The 20,267-nt window shown below is 39.6% G+C and overlaps 1 protein-coding gene and 1 long non-coding RNA gene across 4 annotated transcripts in view; one reads left to right on the top strand and one right to left on the bottom strand.

Annotated features, from left to right (window-relative positions):
- The first annotated feature begins 1,147 nt into the window (after positions 1-1,147).
- LOC112541620 (uncharacterized) lies at positions 1,148-13,702 on the top strand. Its single transcript, XR_003085609.2, has 3 exons — positions 1,148-8,988; positions 9,597-9,676; positions 10,813-13,702. It is a non-coding gene; the product is annotated as an uncharacterized LOC112541620 (long non-coding RNA).
- Positions 13,703-13,821: 119 nt separating this feature from the next.
- The window catches only part of ERC1 (ELKS/RAB6-interacting/CAST family member 1), a 163,660-nt gene continuing 157,214 nt past the window's right edge, over positions 13,822-20,267 (bottom strand). For all 3 annotated transcript variants that reach the window (XM_088141236.1, XM_088141238.1, XM_088141237.1), the window contains one exon: positions 13,822-19,690. In XM_088141236.1, coding sequence (XP_087997362.1) covers positions 19,553-19,690 — 138 coding nt within the window. In that variant the 3' untranslated portion in view covers positions 13,822-19,552. The remainder of the gene's footprint in view (positions 19,691-20,267) is intronic.

Here is a 20,267-nt window from a genome sequence, read left to right as displayed (position 1 = left end):
ATTCCAAAGAAGGGCAATGCCAAAAAATGCTCAAACTATCGCACGATTGCACTCATTTCACATGCTAGCAAGGTTATGCTCAAAATCCTACAAGGTAGGCTTCAGCAGTACGTGAACCGAGAACTACCGGATGTACAAGCTGGGTTTCGAAGAGGCAGAGGAACTAGAGATCAAATCGCCAACATTCGCTGGATCATGGAGAAAGCACGAGAGTTCCAGAAAAACATCTACTTCTGCTTCATTGACCATGCAAAAGCCTTTGATTGTGTGCATCACAACAAACTGTGGCAAATTCTTAAAGAGATGGGGGTACCAGACCATCTTACCTGTCTCCTGAGAAATCTATATGCGGGTCAAGAAGCAACAGTTAGAACCGGTCATGAAACAACCAATTGGTTCAAAATAGGGAAAGGAGTACGACAAGGCTGTATACTGTCACCCTGCTTATTTAACCTATATGCAGAGTATATCATGAGAAATGCCAGGCTGGAAGAATCACAAGCCGGAATTAAGATTGCAGGGAGAATCATCAACAACCTCAGATATGCAGATGATACCACCCTAATGGCAGAAAGTGAAGAAGAACTAAAGAGTCTCTTGATGAGGGTGAAAGAGGAGAGTGCGAAAGGTGGCTTGAAACTCAATGTTAAAAAAACTAAGATCATGGCATCTGGACCCATCAATTCCTGGCAAATAGAAGGGGTAGAAATGGAAGCAGTAACAGACTTCATTTATTTGAGCTCCAAGATCACCGCAGATGGAGATTGCAGCCATGAAATTAAAAGACGCTTGCTCCTTGGGAGGAAAGCTATGGCAAACCTAGATAGCATATTAAAAAGCAGAGACGTCACCTTGCCGACAAAGATCCGCATAGTCAAAGCTATGGTTTTTCCAGTAGTAACGTATGGCTGTGAGAGCTGGATCATAAAGAAGGCTGAGCGCCAAAGAATTGATGCCTTTGAACTGTGGTGCTGGAGAAGACTCTTAAGAGTCCCCTGGACTGCTAGGAGGTCAAACCAGTCAATCTTAAAGGAAATCAACCCTGACTGCTCATTGGAAGGATTGATAATGAAGCTCAAGCTCAGATACTTTGGTCACCTAATGCGAAGAGAGATCTCTTTGGAAAAGACCCTGATGCTGGGAAAGATTGAAGGCAAAAGGAGAAGAGGACGGCAGAGGATGAGATGGTTAGATAGCATCACTGAAGCAATGAGCATGAAACTGAGCAAACTCAGGGAGGCAGTGAAGGACAGGAAGGCCTGGCGCAATATGGTTCATGGGGTCACGAAGAGTCGGACACGACTTAACGACTGAACAACAACAACGTCTACAAATGCAATCCATGGTATCACATATACATTTTTTAGAATAAAATAAATGCTCCAGCGTTTAGACCTTGAACCAAATGGAAAGTGCAGTAATTATATCCTACAGATGTACTTGTTTCTAAGAAATATGTTGGTAATGTATAGATGTGCAAACAAATTAATAGCTGCATTGAGACAGTTATAAGAAAATCCTGAATTTGCAAAAAAAAAAAAGAAAGTTCATGATAAGCAAAAATGAAGCTGTTAAAGCTTTGTAGACATAAAGAGGCAAGGAAAGAAGGAGTTGTGGAGTAAGGAAGGCCTTAGCTTCAAGTTAGGGTTACCTTAGCTTGAGTTAGAAATACGGTATGGCTGTGCACTCATGCCATGCGTTGCACACATGTGCAAATGTATTTCAGGCTCATGCACATTGGGAGGTTGAAAAACATTCTTGGTATTGTATTTGGGTTCCTTGGAAAAGAGTAAATTGTGTTGTTTTCTTCTTTTTGCCCAACTGCTCATGGTATTTGATGAATATAGTTACTTTTAAACATAACTTTTAAAACCATGTATAGCTAGTACAGTCTAGTGCAGTGATGGATAATCTCAGGTTTATGAGATCTATGTTTGTTTGTTTTTTAGAACTTAAACAAATAGACATTTAGAATGATAAAATCCAGTTAAGTAATTTTAGGCTGTGCATCTATAGGCCAGTGCTGTTGCATCTGGGATCCTTCCTGCCCATTCAGCAGTGGTGGAACCTGGATATCTGCTTCTAAAATTGTGCCTGGACATTCAGCATCATTATCACAAGCTCAAGATTTTGTTCTGTGTTTCAGAACTGAAGAGAGTTCACATTCCTGCCTTATATTAATCCACCTGAAGATCTTTTCATACTGAAACACCCACTGTTACATGAGGCTATACAGGGTTAATTAGCTGCCTTCATGAATTTCTTGCAAGTGGATTAAATTGGAAACCAGAACATTTTTAAAGCAATAAAAGAAAAAGAAAAATCCTTGGCCTAAGCCAGCCTCCCCCCAATTTGACACTCTCTGTATGCTAGAACTTCAACTTCCAACATTCCCCAGCTGATAAGTGTTTTACATCCGAAGTGTTACAAAACTGATATATTGTTCCAAGAGTAGGGCTATTGAATCCAACTATTGAATCTGGGCTGCAAAACTCCAGATGGCCACTAGACGCCAGTACAGCTGCATATTGACCAGGTCTAGATCTACTAAGCATCAATAAGATAACTGTACCATGCGTCTTCAATATGATCTACCCAAACTACCTATATTTAGGAAATCTGAAATTTGGCTGATACTTAGAAATTCCTTTCAGTGTATTTTTGACAGCATTTACTTCTAAGCCTGTAAAAGCATTAAGTTATTTTTAAATGCATTTTTAACTATTCCAGTTTAACAAGTCAAAAGAAAATAAGTTTGACCTCAACTGCTTAATAGGTCATGTGTTAGACCAGTGTTTTTCAAACTTGGCAACTTTAAGATGCTGGCTGGGGAATTCTGGGAGTTGAAGTCCACACATCTTAGTTACCAAGTTTGAAAAAAACTGTATTAGCCGATACTGTTTTTCTTACTGTTGAAGTTTATATTGTAAATGTATTAGTAAGTGTCTGCAAATGTGATAGAACAATGCTTGCATACAGATGATTTGAGGACTTAATCCCTGGCATCTTCAAATGGTATTGAAAAAAAAATGCCTTTGTTCACATCCAGGCAACTCAATTCAGACAATACTGAAGTAGCTGGACAACGATCTAAATCAATAGAAGGCACTTTTTAATGTTGTAGCTACTGAAGTGTAAAACACGCTTAGAAGCATCCATCATGGCTATGTAGAATACAATCTTCCAATGGTGTATTAAAGCTGAAGTGCAATTGCAAATTAATGTTCTCCAAAGGAGGAGAAAAAGAAGATGGTGGTGGTGAAAGAGGGTTTCTATTTCTTTTTTTTCAATATGCTCTTCCAGTGGTTAAATTGTTCAAACTTCATTTTTTTCTAACATATGAATCTTGATAGTTGGAAAACAAAACTGTTTAAGGCTGCATATATTCCAAAACATACTTGCTAGATTAAGATGTGAGTGATGTTAGCTTATGAGCTAGGTACTGCATATAAAGTATCGAAAAATGCCCTGTGTTTCATTCATGGTTTATTTAAGGCAGATCCTAGAATGATCTGTATGGAATTGTGGAAATTGTATTCCCAATAAAACTGGAGAGCAACAGTTTTGAGACGAGGGAGAGCAAGGCCGTTTTCATTATGAAAATCCAACAGAGTAAAATGCTACGATTATTACATAGCATGACATCATTGTTTTCACGCAAGTGATCCATTTCATATTTTATAGTTAGAATGTAGAAGTGCATTAGATACTGTAATGAAACTTCAGTTCAATGACAGGAACAAACTTTTTTGAAACGTGTTCCTTTGTGGCACCTTCCACCTTCTTTCTACCAATCGGGTCCCATTTCCCATCTAACAGGCCAGATGTTTATTGCCAGCTGCCTCATCCAACATCGTAGTTTTCTTGTAAATCCTTATCACAAACCTATACAAAGCCAAACCATACCCAAAACAAAAGGCACACTCTCTTTCATGGCATGGCTTGAATCAAACTGAAAGTTGGCTTTGGGATTAAATGCAAGTTTGGGCTTTTAGCTGTATTTGTTGCAGATCTTGTTATTTAGTACTTATCTGAAAGTCTTCCAAAGCAAACAAAAACAAGAGTGTTGTTTATACTTTCCGGCATTAAGTGGGAAACCATCCATCTCCAAGAGACATGCAAACAGAGCACTGTCTCTCTCCATTTTGTTTTAAAATAGCTACTTGGGTGTCTCCATTTACAGACTGGCTTTGCTCTTAGCATATCCCATCTTTCAACTCTTGTAATGAATTATGGTTTGCTGCACCAGGGTTATAAGTGTTCTGTGGAAGTCAGTTTCAAGAGTCTGTTTTTAAAGTAGGTTCTTCAATGCATGGACAGGTCATTTAGGACCTCACAAGATCAAGCATAAAAAATTATGTTTGGACCTGATTCAGATTTGGACGAATGTTTCACTGCAATCAATTACTTTAGACAAAAGCTACATTTTGTAACCCATTAAATGCATGTAAGATGCCATTGCTTTTTCAGTGTTTTTAAAATTGGGAATGAGTAGTAATAATTCTTTATTGTTAGGCCACTTCAGATTCAGAATCTTGAACCTGATTGATACCATCACTCATAGGTGAGGTTGCAGAAAGGTTTTCTCATGGACACTTGATTTCCAAATCTGCCCTTTTCCTACTTTTAAAAGGAAACAAAAATTTTAATTGATCCTTACTGAGGATTTTCTGTTATGCCTTCTTTTTTAAAACTTGCACCCTGGGAAAATTTTGCAAATCAGGTATCTAGGGAGGATATTTAAGAAGTCCCCATAAGTTTGGGCTTCTATATGCTTAACAGAAGCATGTTGTGTGTTTCTTGTGGTGTTTTGTTTACTTCTGAGTATGAGGACAGGAATCCTAATTTTTGCAGAATCAGTAACTACCCATTTGAAGCAAAGTCCTAGCTTCTTGGTGGGCAGTAATACTACCAGAACTTGGCTGCTGAAAATGATTGCTGGTGTGTAGTTGTTTCATGGCAAGGCTTGCTAGCATCTGAGCTGACATCTCTACCTGCTCCTCTGGCATGGATTCATCCAATGGCAGCAGGAAGCCACCTGACCTTTTAATTTGCCTAGAGTAGCTGATGTATCTTCGGTCTGTGTTCACAAACCATGCTAAACCACAAACGGTGGTTTAAAAACCACGGTGGTTAAGCCTAAACCAAATAAATGCTTTATATTTTTGTCTAAGCATGCTGTGTTAATGTTAGACTTAATATGGTTTCTTTCTGTTAGTTAAATTAGGTTAGCATTCTGGGTGAAGGGCATTACTGCATGAGATTAAAATGATATTCTATTTCCTAAACCGAGCTGATGGTGTAGGCAGGTCCATGGTTAGGAGCACTGGCCAAAGGTCATTTTTGAAGGCCACCTTTCTCATTTGGCCAGCAGTGCCAGAGGATGCTCCAGCGGTCACTTCCTTGCTGTAGTAATACTTAAGGTTTTAAGCAGACCCTCTGCAAAATCTTAAATCCACCTGCCAGGTCTTCAAGATCTCTATACATCCAAGCTGTAGTTACTTTGAATAATTTCTAATCATTTCATTGAAATAGTGAATTGGATTGCTAGAAGTCTTGGAAATGGCTGTGGGACCCAATTACTTTGTTGAAAATGATGTAATGCTTCTCCTTTGAAATGAGAAAGAGTTTTTTCTAACAAATTTTATTGAAAAGAATAAGCAGCTGCTGCTCAAGAAAGTGTATGCCTTTGGATAAAATTTGTCGGTTGGAAAAGGTGCTACCAGACTCCTTCAGACTTTTTGCCACCATAGACTGAAGTGGCTCTTCTCCTAGAATGTCTCCTTTGAAATGGTTAAGTTTGGCCCATGGGATCCATATTTTGTTCCATTGCGTGTCACATTGTTCTCTGGAACAATATGTATAGACATTTTCTGTGGTTTTTTCCCATTAGAAGTTCTACATCTACTTTATCAGGAGTACTATGAGCAGCTCAAGATGACAAACCCTGAAATGAGAACCGGTTCCCAGCTCTATCAGGGATATGTCTTTGCAAAACCCACACTCATTTAAATACATACTCAAACAAATCAGCCAGACGCTTTGCTGCAGAATGTAGCACAGACTTTACATAATTCTCCAGTAAATCAGTGTCATGCTTAAATGTGCCTAGAACAACAAACAGTATCATATCAAATCAAATCAGATTAAATCAGATCAGATCTGTTGGACCAGCATAGGAAACAGCATTGTAGCAAAAGTTTATCTTGACCTCCCCCCCCCTCAAAAAATGTGGGGGAAGGATAAGGTTTCATTTGGCTTTCAATGTTACTACGCTGCATTCAACACATGGATGGGATGACAAAGCTGGCTATGGCCTTAGATTAGTGTATTGGAAACATCCAGGACCATCTTGCCCATGGTTTTCACTCCCCTTTGCTGTTCTGCATAGGAACATACAATGATGTCCAGCATTTGAGAACCATTTCTGAGTTATTCCTCACCCAGCATTACAACATTTAGAATGTACAAGCTGCTTGTTTTGAAAGGTATTGCATCAGTCAAGTAATAGGATGGCTAACTGTCTCACCGTGGGCGTGGGGGGGAGGATGTTCCACAGGGTGAGTGCCATGGCAGAGGAGGCTCACCTCCTGGGTCCCATCCATTATTGCAGTTTATATTCTGTCTTCCTGGCCACATGAATCTCCTTAGCCTGTTGCAGTCCTCCTCAGATGAACATGTATAGTAGCTAAGAACTCATCCCAGATAAGGGATTAAACATTAAAGCTCCCTGACCCCACCCTCTCGCTTTCAGAGTGCACACGATTTCTCAGGTTCAATGCAGAAGTTGTTCTGTCACCTTCTTGTTGGTTCCGTTCTGGCTCAGGTAGACTCCTTCGCCTTTGTATATATCTCTGGGCTAGGCCAAGCTAAGCTAGTTAGCTGATCTTAACTTTTCTTCCATATCACTGGATCTTAGTCTTGCATTGTCTTGCTTCCATGTTGCTCTAATTATGGCTGACTTCAAAAGGCAGAAAAGTTAAGGCAGCTAACTTTGGTTAGGGGAAAAAAGCCTTCAAAACAAAAAGCAGTATGTGACCTCTCCTTTCTTTAGACGTGGGACAAGGTCCCTTACTCATAGAGAAATGAGATTGTATATAACATTGGTGCGTGGGTTGTCTTGCTTGCATGAGTCAGGAAGTCCTGCTATTCAGTGTTCAAGGCCCTTCCTCTCCACCTTGAAGTCATTAAAAGGAGCATGATAGAAATCTCCCAACTCTAGTCATAAAACCTTGATAATAGGACTGAGTTAAAAATGTGGTCATTTTTTGCCTTTTTGAAGGGTGAAGCAATGCTAACGTGAAGTAACCACAGCATTCCTCCTCTTTGCACATAGGCAGAGCTGGGCACGAAATAAATTAATCAATAAAACAGTGCAAAATGGAGCAACAGAGGGATTACGTGACTCCCATTAAGTCAAGGGGCCCTTAGTTAGGAGCTAAAAGGACTTCACTTTCCAGTAAATGTGTTTGGAATTGTAAGTCCTGTCGAGTTGTCAAGGCAAAAAAGGAACTTGACTTGGGTACAGACTGTTTTAATGGACACAGTTCCTCCACGGTAGGCCCTTTGAGTTTTTCTCAAATCGTCACCCTTCCCAAGATTCAAGGACCACTAGACAGTGGTTCCCCTTCATCTCATCTGTTTCGTTTTTGTTTTCATGCAGCCATTCCTCCTGGGTTGCTGTCCCTGGCAATTTAGAAACACTGTTTGCTAAAGCATCCATTTTCTTTCGCAAAAACTTGGGGAACCACAGCATTCATCTCAGCTGGATACCCAGAAAGAATAACACGTTGGTTGCCCTGCTATTTGGATTATGATTCTCAGACTCAACTGAGCAGTCCTCTGGTGATCCTTTGGCCACTGGGTCATTAGTTTGTCTTGATTATCTTGACAGTTGCAGTAAAACAAATAAAGGCAAAGCCAAAATACACCATGGAACAGCAAAAAGTTGTATCAGTATGCAAAGGGTATCCCTAATTTCCAGAGTGGCAGAAATTCAAGACCACTTAGAGCAATGGTTAGTTTGACAATAATTATTATACTTCAGTCCTGAAATAGGCAGATGACAGGCAAGCTGCAAGGAGAATAGGGGCTGGTAATTACCTTTATTTAGTGTCAAATGTGAGTTATCAGACTCTTTCTATCTCACACTGAGATCATTCTTAGTTCCCCTGCTGGATTATTATAAAGTCAAAGAATAGTTAGTTGCATTTGCAGCAGTGTCTATGACTTAGGCCAGTGTTTTTCAAACTTGGCAACTTTAAGATGTGTGGACTTCAACTCCCAGAATTCCCCAGCCAGCCATCTTAAGTCCACACATCTTAAAGTTGCCAAGTTTGAAAAACACTGAATTAGGCTAATGAAAGAAGTTTGTAGCCTCATCACAGCAAACCAATCCAGAAGACAGGAGACCTGGCAGTAGTTTGATTAAAATACTCTGATCTTGCAAAACGGATCTATACACAAGAATTGAAAGCTCTGCTATTGGGTCCTTATCGAGAGTTTGGGGATGGTCATTAACCAGTGTCTCATCTGTGATACCTTTACATTAAACAGTTTTCCTAAAGTATATCTGCTTGATTCTTTGTCCAAGTTTGCCTTCATGTTTTTATCCTAAAGACCCCCTGCAGATGTTAAGAAAAGGAGCATCACATGGAAATTCAGCAAATGCATTTTCCCTTGGAGGTTTCATAATCCACTTGGGAACTGTAAGCTTTCGATCACTGGTGAAGCTAAGAAGGTATGGAAGGAGGGCCTCCTAAGTGTAAGGTGTTCTGAATTTCCATTCTTAAAAAAAAACAGGGTACTAAAATATATTTTATTAAAATGAAGTAAACTTTATATATTTTCAGTATTATCCTCTTTCATATCGACAGATATCCATTCTTCTCAGCTCTCAAAGAATCTGGCTACCAGCCTGTTCTCCAAGCAATAATCCAAGGATTAATCAGAGTTGCTGCATCTAATGGGCAAGGATGGTAATGTTTGGTTAGTGAAATAGTTTTAAGTGTCTGCTAAAATGGTCCACGCTGACTGTCCTAGGCAAGTACCTTAGGATGAAGTTGCAGCCTGAACAAATCTATCCACTGGGAAAAACTGAAACTCAGAGGTCATGATAGCAAGGATCAGCACCCTTATCTTTCAACCTAAGTAGGTTGGTACCAGTTCAGGCTCCAATTGAAGTAGCAAGCATTTACATTTACTGTATACATTCCATGGGAACCAAGAGTTGGTACATAGGAATGTGTTTTGTACATGGAGACAGTCTCTGTAAAGGAGCAAAATACATGGATATTGTGTTTTAAATCAGATTTCAAATATGAGGTGAAATTTAAAAAAAATGCTTACAATTTTCATGTTGGTATATTCAGCGGATAGTGGTAATGCCTACAATTAATTGGATAATTTAATTATCTCCCTAAATATTTTTATTAAATAAGCTGTCCTGTCTTGAATCTTGCAATCATGAACTTAAATGCCTGTCCATAAATCACCATTTTTCTTTGTTAAAACTGAGATGTAAATGTTATTTGGAAGACTGCAGGTCATTTAAGAACTGATAAACATTCATCTGCCATTTGATACTGTTTCTTTAGTTTCCCTGTATTCTCGTGACCTAATGAGAAGTTCATCAATGTCAACGGTGCTATTTGGAACTGCCTCTCATAGACAATAGGTAAAATCTCCAGGAATAGCTGGAATTCTATCAAGCCCCCCCACCCCCATTTCCCTTGACTTAAACAGAGCTGATTTCATTTTTTATGCAGTCCAGTAATGTAATTGCCCTGTGGAAGAAAGGGTTGGAAAAGAGGCAGCTGGAATTGTGTGTCTGCCCCTTTAATTCTAAACACCCCAGCATCCGAATGGGGGAGAGATTGTATAAAAAGCCCTGTCTGTGGAATAGCTGTGTGGTGGTGGTGGTGGTGGTGGTGGTGGTGGTGGTGGTGGTGGTGGTGGTGGTGGTGGTGGTGGTGGTGGTGGTGGTGGTGGTGGTGGTGGTGGTGGTGGTGGTGGTGGTGGTGGTCTGGATGTGGAGAAGAGAGGCAGAAGGAAGCAAGGGAGAGAGTAGTACTCAAGACATGTGGAAAGGCCAGGAGCATTAGTACCTGGAAATAGTAGTAGATATTCTAGGGATGGTAATAGTTTAATAGTTAGAGTAGTATAAGAGTAAGTTGAGCAATAGAAAATAGGTTAGGGTAAAACTCTATTGGTGGGATGCCTGGGTGGAAAGAAGGACACTTTTGGTACTGTGCATATTGATTTGATAAGTAAAGGAACCCCAATATAAAAGGGGCGAGAAAAGCCTGTGTGTGTGCAGTGTATCTTGATGAGTCTGGGTAATCCACCCTTGGATATTAAACAAACCTGTGACATGCCCACTGCAACCACCGTCTAATATTCAAAGCCTCATTTAGCCTTGAATGGTACTCCTATTTCCTCAGAAGAAGCTGATTAGATTAAGGTTGATCTGTTTGTTCAGCTTCCCCCGGCCCAAGTATGGGCCACTGATCATTTCTTAAGGGCAAGAAGGCACAACGTTCTAGCCTACCAGGAAGGCAATCTCTACGCATCTTCTTCTGCTATGTGCCCAGAGTCGCATTTTCTGACTTGCGCCGGCTCAGGTGCTGTGCTCGGCTTGTGCTTCATTTCATTGTAAGCAAACACCTCCACTCCAGCTACCTGCTGAATATTGTATTAGGACTGCTCCTTTCCCTCCGGGCAAGGGGTCTGCCCTCCACAGCCAGTTTTTTTTCTTTTTTTTACAAGTTCACCTATGGAAAGATGAAATGGATGTCTTTTTTTTTTTTTAAGCAAGTTCACTGACGAAAGAGAGACTGAAAAAGCAAGCAAGCCAAAGTGGAGGAATTGAAATCTGAAAATATCTAGTCCACACCTGGGAGACAAGGAGCTTAAAGAGTTTTGAACCGGAAAATTACAACCAATTCAAAGTGAGGAAAGACTCTAGAGCAAAATGGTCTATTTCCCTTGAATATTGCAAAGAAAGCATTGGTTACATACAGTATATGAATGTTTAAAGGGTCCATTTGTGCAATAGGAGCTTTAACTTCAGTCATCCTGATTTTAGGGATAGGAAGTTTCAGCGAAGGACACTTTGCAGTCCTTTTACTGCCATACATAGAAATGGGAACTGGATACTTCTTAAAAAGAAGGTGGCACTTTTGCTTTTGAAACATGAATGGTGTTGCTGTTACAAGCCTCCAAGCTGTGACTTGGGTACAGTTGCTCTAGGGACAGAATCAGGGTTGGCTTGTTCCCTGGCATTTGTGGACATGTCTTCTGACAGCTTCCCTGTCTTTGTAACTCCTAATTCTCAGCAAGTCAGATACAGTGGTACCTCGGGTTACGAACCCCTCTGTTAACTAACTTTTCGGGTTACGACCAGCTCTGGCTGCAAAAATTTACCTCGGTTTGCGAACTCCGCCTCGGGGTACGAACAGGATACGCGGCCATTTTCCCTCCCGTGACACCGTCCGCGGCCATTTTCCGCCCGACATGTGGTCCGTTGCCATTTTTCCGCCCCTGACACGTGGTCCATGGCCATTTTCCGCCCCTGACACGTGGTCGTAGGGAGGGGGACTCTCCCTCCAAGCAATAGCCGCCTCCCTGTCCTCCACGCCAGAACGGATTAACGGTAATTACACTGAACCTTATGGGGAAATTTCCTTCAGGTTGTGACCAATTCGGGGTGCGACCAGAGTCACGGAACGAATTAAATTCGTAAACTGAGGTTCCACTGTATTTAGGAAAAGCATGCTAAGCATGCCTTGTGCTAAGCATGCCTCGTGAATGACATCACATGACAAATGTAAAATTGCATTTAATTCATTCACAATTGTGCTCCCAAAAAAGGTATCAACTGTGAGGAGGTATAATAAGTCCTAGTCTGATGTGTAGCCAGACATCTTTTACTCAACAAAATTAAATCCCAGGTAGTGAATCAAAGAAAATGTCTACTGATTTAAGTCCCTATGGCCATATAGTTGTTTTATACAATATAAGTTGCCCAGAACCTACTGGGAGAAGTAAACAAAATCCCATAAAACAAAGAGCGTACTTATTGTTTGCAGATAGACTTTAAATACCTGTATTGAAGTTTTATATGTTGGAACTAGCCAATGGGCACAATTGCTGTAGGTGCTAAAAGTGAAGAAAGCCCTGAAGGATGAGTGTAGAACAGGAATCCACATCGCCTGTACAATAAGTTGTGTTCTCCAAACGTTTTGCATTTTAGCTTTCCTACAGCTTGGCCGTCAGTAAGGGCTCTGGACGTCGGGGTCCCAAATATCAACTAGAGAACAGGAGTTTGCACATTCCTACTATAAAGTCTGTCTGTTTCAGTAAACGGATTTTAAACATGGCTCAGATCCTTGTCATTAAGGAGATATAATCCTAACGGGGAAAATAGCACTACAAGGTGGCCGTTTGTGAAAAAAGGTTGAGTTTTTCATTTTCTTTATGGCGATGGATTTCTGCTACTTTCCCATGTCCTGTACAGGGTAATGGAGGGGTAATTGGCAACACACTTGCAGTGCTGAAATCTTTTCAAGTTGTCTTGAAGGTGAGGGAGTAGGGCAGGTGAGTCTCGGGTGTTTCACACTGGCACAGGAAGGTCCCCTCCCCAAGCACATCTGTGTGGCCATGTCACCCCCCACACTGACCACAGCTATCCCTCATAATAGGGTGCCTCCTATTCAGTAAAATGGTGTTCAGTGTTCCAGAAACAAGACAGTCTTGCCACGCAATCACGGCAGGGTTGCTCTCTCCACCCAACCACCATGCAGTCTCTTTCTCTCCTTTCTGGGGCTTGTTCTGCCCTGATGTCTCTCTGCACACCTCTAATTATACCATCCAAATTAGAAAATTTTCCATCTCTGACAGACCCCAATTCCGAACACTGGGTGCCAAGCCTTATACATTTTATATGCCTTGGACCTTTCCAACCTGCTGAGCTGAAATGCTGTCCTTATGTGCTTGAGTGGCATGGGGGCAATCATCATGGAGATGTGGCAGGAAAAAGATGGCCAGGGTGTGTTTGTGCCATAGTTAGGTGCAAGTGGGAAAACGTCTCTTGAAACTGTGGCCGTAGCATCAGACTAATGGGAGGAGGGGGGTATTTTTATTCTAGTACACAAAGTGAGGACATAATTGACATTGTCAGTATATTAGGGTGACACTGTCAATGGCAGGTGGGGGGCAAGCCAAAATCTTAGCCCCCATGAATTTTCTCTGGTTGGAATTATGTAGAAAGACTAACTGACTATCAGAAAGCAGGCACACAAATTTCTTTCGGGCAATTATCACAAGGAAATATACACGCGATGGGCACCAGGGGCGGAGAGGTAACAGCAGCCACTGCCTTGAGTGAGCAGTGGAGGAGAGGTGAGTTTGAGAACCAGATGCAAAGGGGACTTTGTGTTATAAAAACTGTATTAATGTCCATAAGGATATACAGAAGTGCACATCCTTTATTGTACTAAAAAAGAAAAAAAGCCAAGCCAATTTCAACCAAAAAAAAAATAAAAAAGAGGAATGTGTCGTTTATAGTTAACCAGTGGAATAATCAACATACCTTCAGTGCCAAATGTAAAGATGTAAGAACGCTGCTCCCAACTCCCTCCCAAGATGAGCCCACCAAATCTACACATCTGGGGACTGTCATGCCCACATGAGGGATATTGTATGAAGGGTAACAATCAGAAGACTTTGATCACCACTTTGAACACTTTGCATGCTGGAATAGGAGACCTTAACATTTACTGTATGAAGGTGTTTTTTTTTAAAAAAAGAATGTAACATACAATTTTTAAACAAGTTTATAATTTCCTCATGAACTTTGTTAATAAAAAAGAAACAACTGAACAAAAATGTTTATATTATCAAGGCAAAGTTGAATATATAACACAATTTCTTTGCAATTCATTATCTTGTCAGTAACATGACTCCATCAATTAAACACATATATGTTGAAGGCAGCATATGCACTTGCGTTACAGACATCTATTCTCTCCCACGGCTAGTCCTTCCACAAGGAACTCAAAGTATGTCAGACTATATATGCAAAGCTTGTCTCCTCCTCTATTAAAGTGCAACATATCACTTTCCAAGTAGAAAAAAAAATCCCATCTTTATTATCCCCACCTGCGGTATATAAACATGGGGGAGCCATCCCAGAGTTTTTCACCCCTATGACAGCCCACTATGCTGCCTTCATGACTAATTTGGTAAAACAGAACTTAATGTTCTAAGTTCATCATGAATTGAATCCGATGAAAATAACCATACTGTATTGGCAGGGATGAATTAAATAGCATGCATTTCAGGTTATAGGAGGACCTTTTGTATATAAGCCCATTTACTTGGACCAATGTGATCGTATCCTTAAAATGGCATGTACAAGCCATCAATGATGGAAGTGTGCTAATATAGGTAAGCCAAGCTTATGATCTATTTGTATTTAAGGAGATGCCCGTTGAAAACAGTATTAAGACAAATTCTAGTTTACTTGGTCAATGCCTGAAAGATGCATTACTTCACCTAAGCCAAAACCAGATGGGAAAAAAAATTAAAGGCAATTATGAATTAAACTTGGCTCAAATCTTTAAGATACAGCATTAATAAGAATGTCCCAAGGGTGAAATTACAAACCATCTGCAATAAATTCAGTGTTCTTATTCTGGCAGGAACAGTTGATAGTAAATCAGATATATCTCTGCTGAAACACTGGCTGTTTCAGATGGAAAAGGTGATAGATATTCCCAAAACTAACCAGGTTTAAACTTTCAAAAGTACATTCATGTCTGGTAAGATATGATTAGCAGCAATAATAAATCTAATTATGCTATGCATATTTAAGTTAGCCAAACCCTGGAGCAGTAGTAGAAATCTTCTACCACAATGACAAGCCCTTTAAGATTATGTTTTCAAAGGAACAATGGAAATATTGGCAGAGGCATTGGAAATATGACTTAAATTATGCGTAAAAAAAAGTTCAGAGTATGCACATAAGCTTCAGTACATCCCTTCAGTTTAAATGTGCACTACTAAATCACTAGGGAAGTTCAGAGAAAACAATGGCAAGACTAATTTTATTTTCTCTTTTAAAGGTACGCCATATGTTACCATAGTGATACAGTGAGAAAGTCAAGGATTAGTGATGTTCCAATGAAGGCCACACTGGTCTGGTCTTCCTTAGTCTGACAAAGGCAACTGAAAGGTAACTTGAGCCTAAAATATTTGTTTCCTTAGACAACTGTGAGGAGGAGTTCACAACTTTGCCTATTCATATTTGAATTCCTTTGGACAATACATTTAGTGTTTATATTTTTAAAATACAACTTTTCCATTTCTACTCTACCTTTTTTATTTAAAGTCGGACAATAGACACACAGTCAGTAACTGCCCCAGCCTGAGGACCACACAGACAATAAATTGACAAGCAGAGAACAAAACAGAAAAATAAAATTAAAAAACCCTGAAAGATTCAAGAATACCAATGATGACAGGGTTACAGCACTCACCACACGCACTGGAAAAATCAGTATTCTTATGTTTACGCTTTGACACTAAAAAGTTCGGAAATGCTTTTATTCTCTCGTTTAAAAAAATGTCAACAGACAGCCATTTTGTTCAGAAGGTAACAGCTTCCTTTATAAATGGAAAAAGTAAAAAATGGTTTTATTACAAAAACAGCACCGGTTGCACTGATAAGACTGAGTGTTTGGCAAGAGAAGAGTTTGTCTTGTTAACTTTGGCAGCCCCCAACTGCCCGCTGCCCGATTTCTCTGCTCTGTCACCTTTACCAAGGGAGAATGGGTTAAACATACAGCAATCTGCTTTCACTTCTACTAGTAGTATCTTATCTATCAGATTCCAACAACGGCGACAAAAATGTATCCTATTTTCATTTGACCAAGGTCACTCCAGGATTCTATGCTATGGTGACATTCTTATATGACATAAGAAGGAAACTTATTTTATTTTCAGACAGAGATATTTTCCTAACAGAATATCAGAATTAATAGACAGAGAAAACAAATGTTTAAAACTACTGATGAACATGGGTGTAGATATATATATATACCCATATAGTGATCTTAAAAAAACCCACAAACATCACATAAACATTTTTTTCTTCTAAAATGGTGTTTGATGGCACATCTATGTTACTATATTCTTTATTCCTTTAGTTATTGCAAGTCTTTGGGATTTTCAGATAGTACTTGGCATTTCTAAGTAAAAACAAGGGCCAAAGGTATTGATTGCAATAGAATCATTACAAAAGGAAGGTGTTTTACATTGATGGGTCTCGTTTTCCTTATAACTGTATCATTCTGAAGCTGAAGTTCCATTTCTTTTAAATATGTCTGAAATCTGGTTTTGATGAAATTAGAATGAGAATCTGGATCATTAAACAATCCAATGAAGCTGATAAGAAATTACCTTAATCTTTCAGAAAGCTCTTAATTGTACCAATTTAATAAAAAATGTTCAAATTCTCTCTCTGTAGCATTTTTGGAGATAGTGAACATATTTTATTACCTGAAAATTAGCTTTTTAGAGCTTGAAAGAAAAATTTCTTAAAATAGACAAGTCTTATTATTACCCAACAAGCAAAATCTATTAACGTGGCTAATCTAAACAAAAGTTATGTAAAACTGAAGTGAGAAACAAGGTGCATAAAAAAAAGGGTGCTTTTACAGAAAAATGTCCAGGGGTATATTTTCTGGACACAAAGGCTTGATCTTATTTGTAGCAGGCTAATGAAGATATCAAAACTGATGAGATCTGCGACTGTTCAGTGAAAAATCAGATTACCAGATATTATCTATAAACTCTAGATCTGTGCATTTCATTCTGTCTTATAATGAAGGCAACATTGTTTAAATCTACATGATTGTCAACCATCTTCTACTTATGATTAAAAGGAAATAAGAAGCTCATGTTCTTCCAGTTACTTCTAACTTTACAACCTCCAGAGAAGTTGTGATTGGAGCTTTCAGAATTTCCAGATGACATGGCCAACACCTTATATTCAAGCCCCACAGTTCCTAGAGAAATGAAGAAAGACTGACTGTCTTTTCAAATTGTATCAAGATTACCTGCAGTGATTTACTGCTGATAGATCATTGTTCGCAGATAAGAACTTGTTTGTACATTCTTTCTCTCTGTAGTCTTCACTGAGGGCTTAGATCCACCCTTAAAATGCAAGAGAACTCATGGTAGAGGATAAAAAAGTTATGTATAAGGAGGGAAAGAGGAGCGACATGGGAGACCCATTCCATATCTGTGGTTAGAATGGCAAGGCTTCAAACAGCTAGCGCGCTGCTACTGTATACCAATAAAGACTAATTTAACAAATCTCTCTCCCCACTACCCCCCAGGAAAATATGGTGAATGGAATGCCAACAACGTTTATCACCATTTCACTGCAGTGGGGCTTTTGCATAGTTCTGGGAATATGATACCTTTTGTAACACAGATCGAGTTTTGAGTTAGTGTAGCCACATTGTGGGGGATGAATTAAAACTCCTAATGCTCAAGAAGCATTAGCATAGAAAACTACTGTGACTTCTAAACGGTGCAATAAGTACGTGAGAATGAAATAACAACCACAAACTATCTTCGCCATCTTTCAGAAAAACTCCCCCATCAAACAGAGCAAAAAGAAAAAAGGCTATGGAGGAGAATCTCAATAAGTTTACAAGCAGAAGTAATTTCAACCAGAGATAAGGAAATTCCAGAGCTTTTCCTACAGAGAGTGGATTATTTTACAGCAGGGAACAAGGGCAGCTGGAGATCCGACCATATAACTCAATAGGATAACCAGTAAGTATTGGTGGCAAATGTTAGGCCTGAAGGCTGAGATGGTTTTACGGGCAGCATTAAATTCCTACAGTGAGTAATTAGGGATGAAGGAGAAAAACCTGAGAGGAAGATTTCAAAGCAGCAGCTCCTACCAAAATGTGCTACTCAAACAATAGGGCCAAAGGCGTGGCTCTGGTATGTAAAGTTGCTGTCTATATGCCTTCCGGTAAAGGCAACTGCCAACTTAAGATCATTCATGTCTCTTCTCTTTTATGTCAAAAAGCATAAACCAGAGGCTCTTATTGCCACTGGCTTTAAAGCTATCATTACAGATTTCCAAAACCATGGAGATGTTAACTAAGACCAATATGAACCTCTCATTAGGAAATCCATAGAAAGAAATACTGTTTATAATTCAAAACCAAGTCCTCCTTCTGAAGCATCCCCAAGACAACATGAACATCCAATTGGCCCCACTGCATTCTTTTATAATTGTATTCATGGCATCATGAGAGCTGGCTTTCCAGATCTGAAGATGAGTATGTGTTGGGAAGGGATGGGGCGGTGGGGTAAAGGGGACAAAGTCTAAGCTGGTGAAAAGAGAATGTTATTGATGAAGGATGAAATATAACATCTGGAAGGGAAGAAAAAGTCTTCAAGAGTGAGACTGTCTTGTAGACATTGCATTCATTGTCAAGGAAGGAGCATATTTATGTTCTATAGGTTCCTCCTGACCCTGAAACCTGAAATAAGAACATTAGTTTAACGAAGATGGGAATATAGGAAAACCAAAGTTTGTTCCAGTGAATGCCTAAAGAATAAATTATGCATAGAAGTAGCAGTGCCCATTGCCAAAATGTGTTTTCATAATGAATACAATTCAAATGAATATTCAGATTCCTAATTAGGCTGTGAATTGTAATATGTCAACATAATGTCATTTAGAGAAGCTATTCTAGGCTCAAACATTGATGGAGGCTCTGGAAGATACCACAGTGGGTATGAAGCATCTCCCTAAGAACCCAGAAACAGATAAAAATGAGAGAAGTGGAACAAAAAAAGGCACTATTAAAAAAAATGCAACAATATATCAATAGTGTTATAGTAAAATTGACTAAAATACCAAGAAAACGAGCTGAAGAGAATAGCCACCAGCATTTCATAGCTCATTTGGTAAACAAAAGTGAGGCTCACAATAAGCAGAACAATAAGGAAAACCCAAAAACGTATCCGTGCTTATTTAAGAGAAGGCATCCCTAAGAATTTGGGACACTTCCCACCTCTCCTTTAGGACAAATACTCCTGTAGCGACATAAGCAGCAAATCTAGCTAAATGGATGTTGGCCAATTATAAGACACTATTAGAGGACATCCAATTCCCCACACAGGCCAAAGAGTTTTACTATTTGGAAAGTAAAATAAAGGCAAGTGCCTCTTCACACTTCCTAGACTTGGCAAATTTCAGAGCAGACACATCCCAGAGCCAATGGGAAAGTAACTGTGAGGCATATTCCAATGGAGAAAGGCAGTAAGAGGATGAACGCAGGCATGGTTCAGTAATTATTGACTGGAGGAATTACCAGTTTATGTTCATTTGTTTATAAAAAGGTGCACCAAAAGTTTTTCCCCCTCCCCCTTTCATATGCTTTTATATCCTCATGACTCCTTGAACTGGTGGGGCTTGACCCCGTGGCAGGCTGCTGTGGAGGAGTAGTGCTGGCTTCAGTCACGATGATTCCTCAAGTGCATTGACAACTTGCTCCAGGATGTCTGGGCAGTGATCAGCTATCTGCTGGAGAATGGCATTTGCAAACTCTTGTAGCTCTGTGCTGTCCTTCTCACCCTTTTCCAGCTCGTCATGAAGCTGCAAGAAAAGACAAAACAACTTTCAGTCACTACACTCGGGACCTTTAAACTGCCAAATCAAGATTCAGTTTTCCCTCTAAGGGCTGTTAAAAAACAAAGGGGTCATTCCCATGTTATTTGGAGGCAATCGTGGATTGTCTCTGAATATATACTGAAGTCAACTGCAGTTCCTTGACCAGTTAGATAAAAAAATTCCAAAAAATTTTCAAGCCTAAAATATATTAAAAGGTTTGAGCTTTTTGTACCCCACTATTCTGTCTAGAAGGTACCACATTTCCAGATGTTGTCTTGAACTTAGATCAGCACCATGCAAGAACAATTTGAAGTTCAGAAATAATGGATCCTTGTCTGAGATATTTTTTTAAAGTTAACATATTCAAGTTTGGCCCTTGATGAATTAATGGACATATCCATGTAGTTTTCTTGGCAAACAGCATCAGAGGGGTTTATTGTTGTTTTCTTCTGGAATTCCCAGATTAACCTTCACTCCTGGTATTGCCTGGTGGTCCTTCAACTAAGTACTATGTCTCTGTTGTCTCTCTTGAATATATGTTAGCTATGCTCTAAATTCATGG

This window comes from Python bivittatus, unplaced genomic scaffold (assembly GCF_059951505.1).
Source record: "Python bivittatus isolate LINGU-HERP-01145 unplaced genomic scaffold, Pbiv_v1 ctg000330_np1212, whole genome shotgun sequence".
Classification (NCBI taxonomy): Eukaryota; Metazoa; Chordata; class Lepidosauria; order Squamata; family Pythonidae; genus Python; species Python bivittatus.
This window is presented reverse-complemented; position numbering and strand designations above follow the sequence as displayed.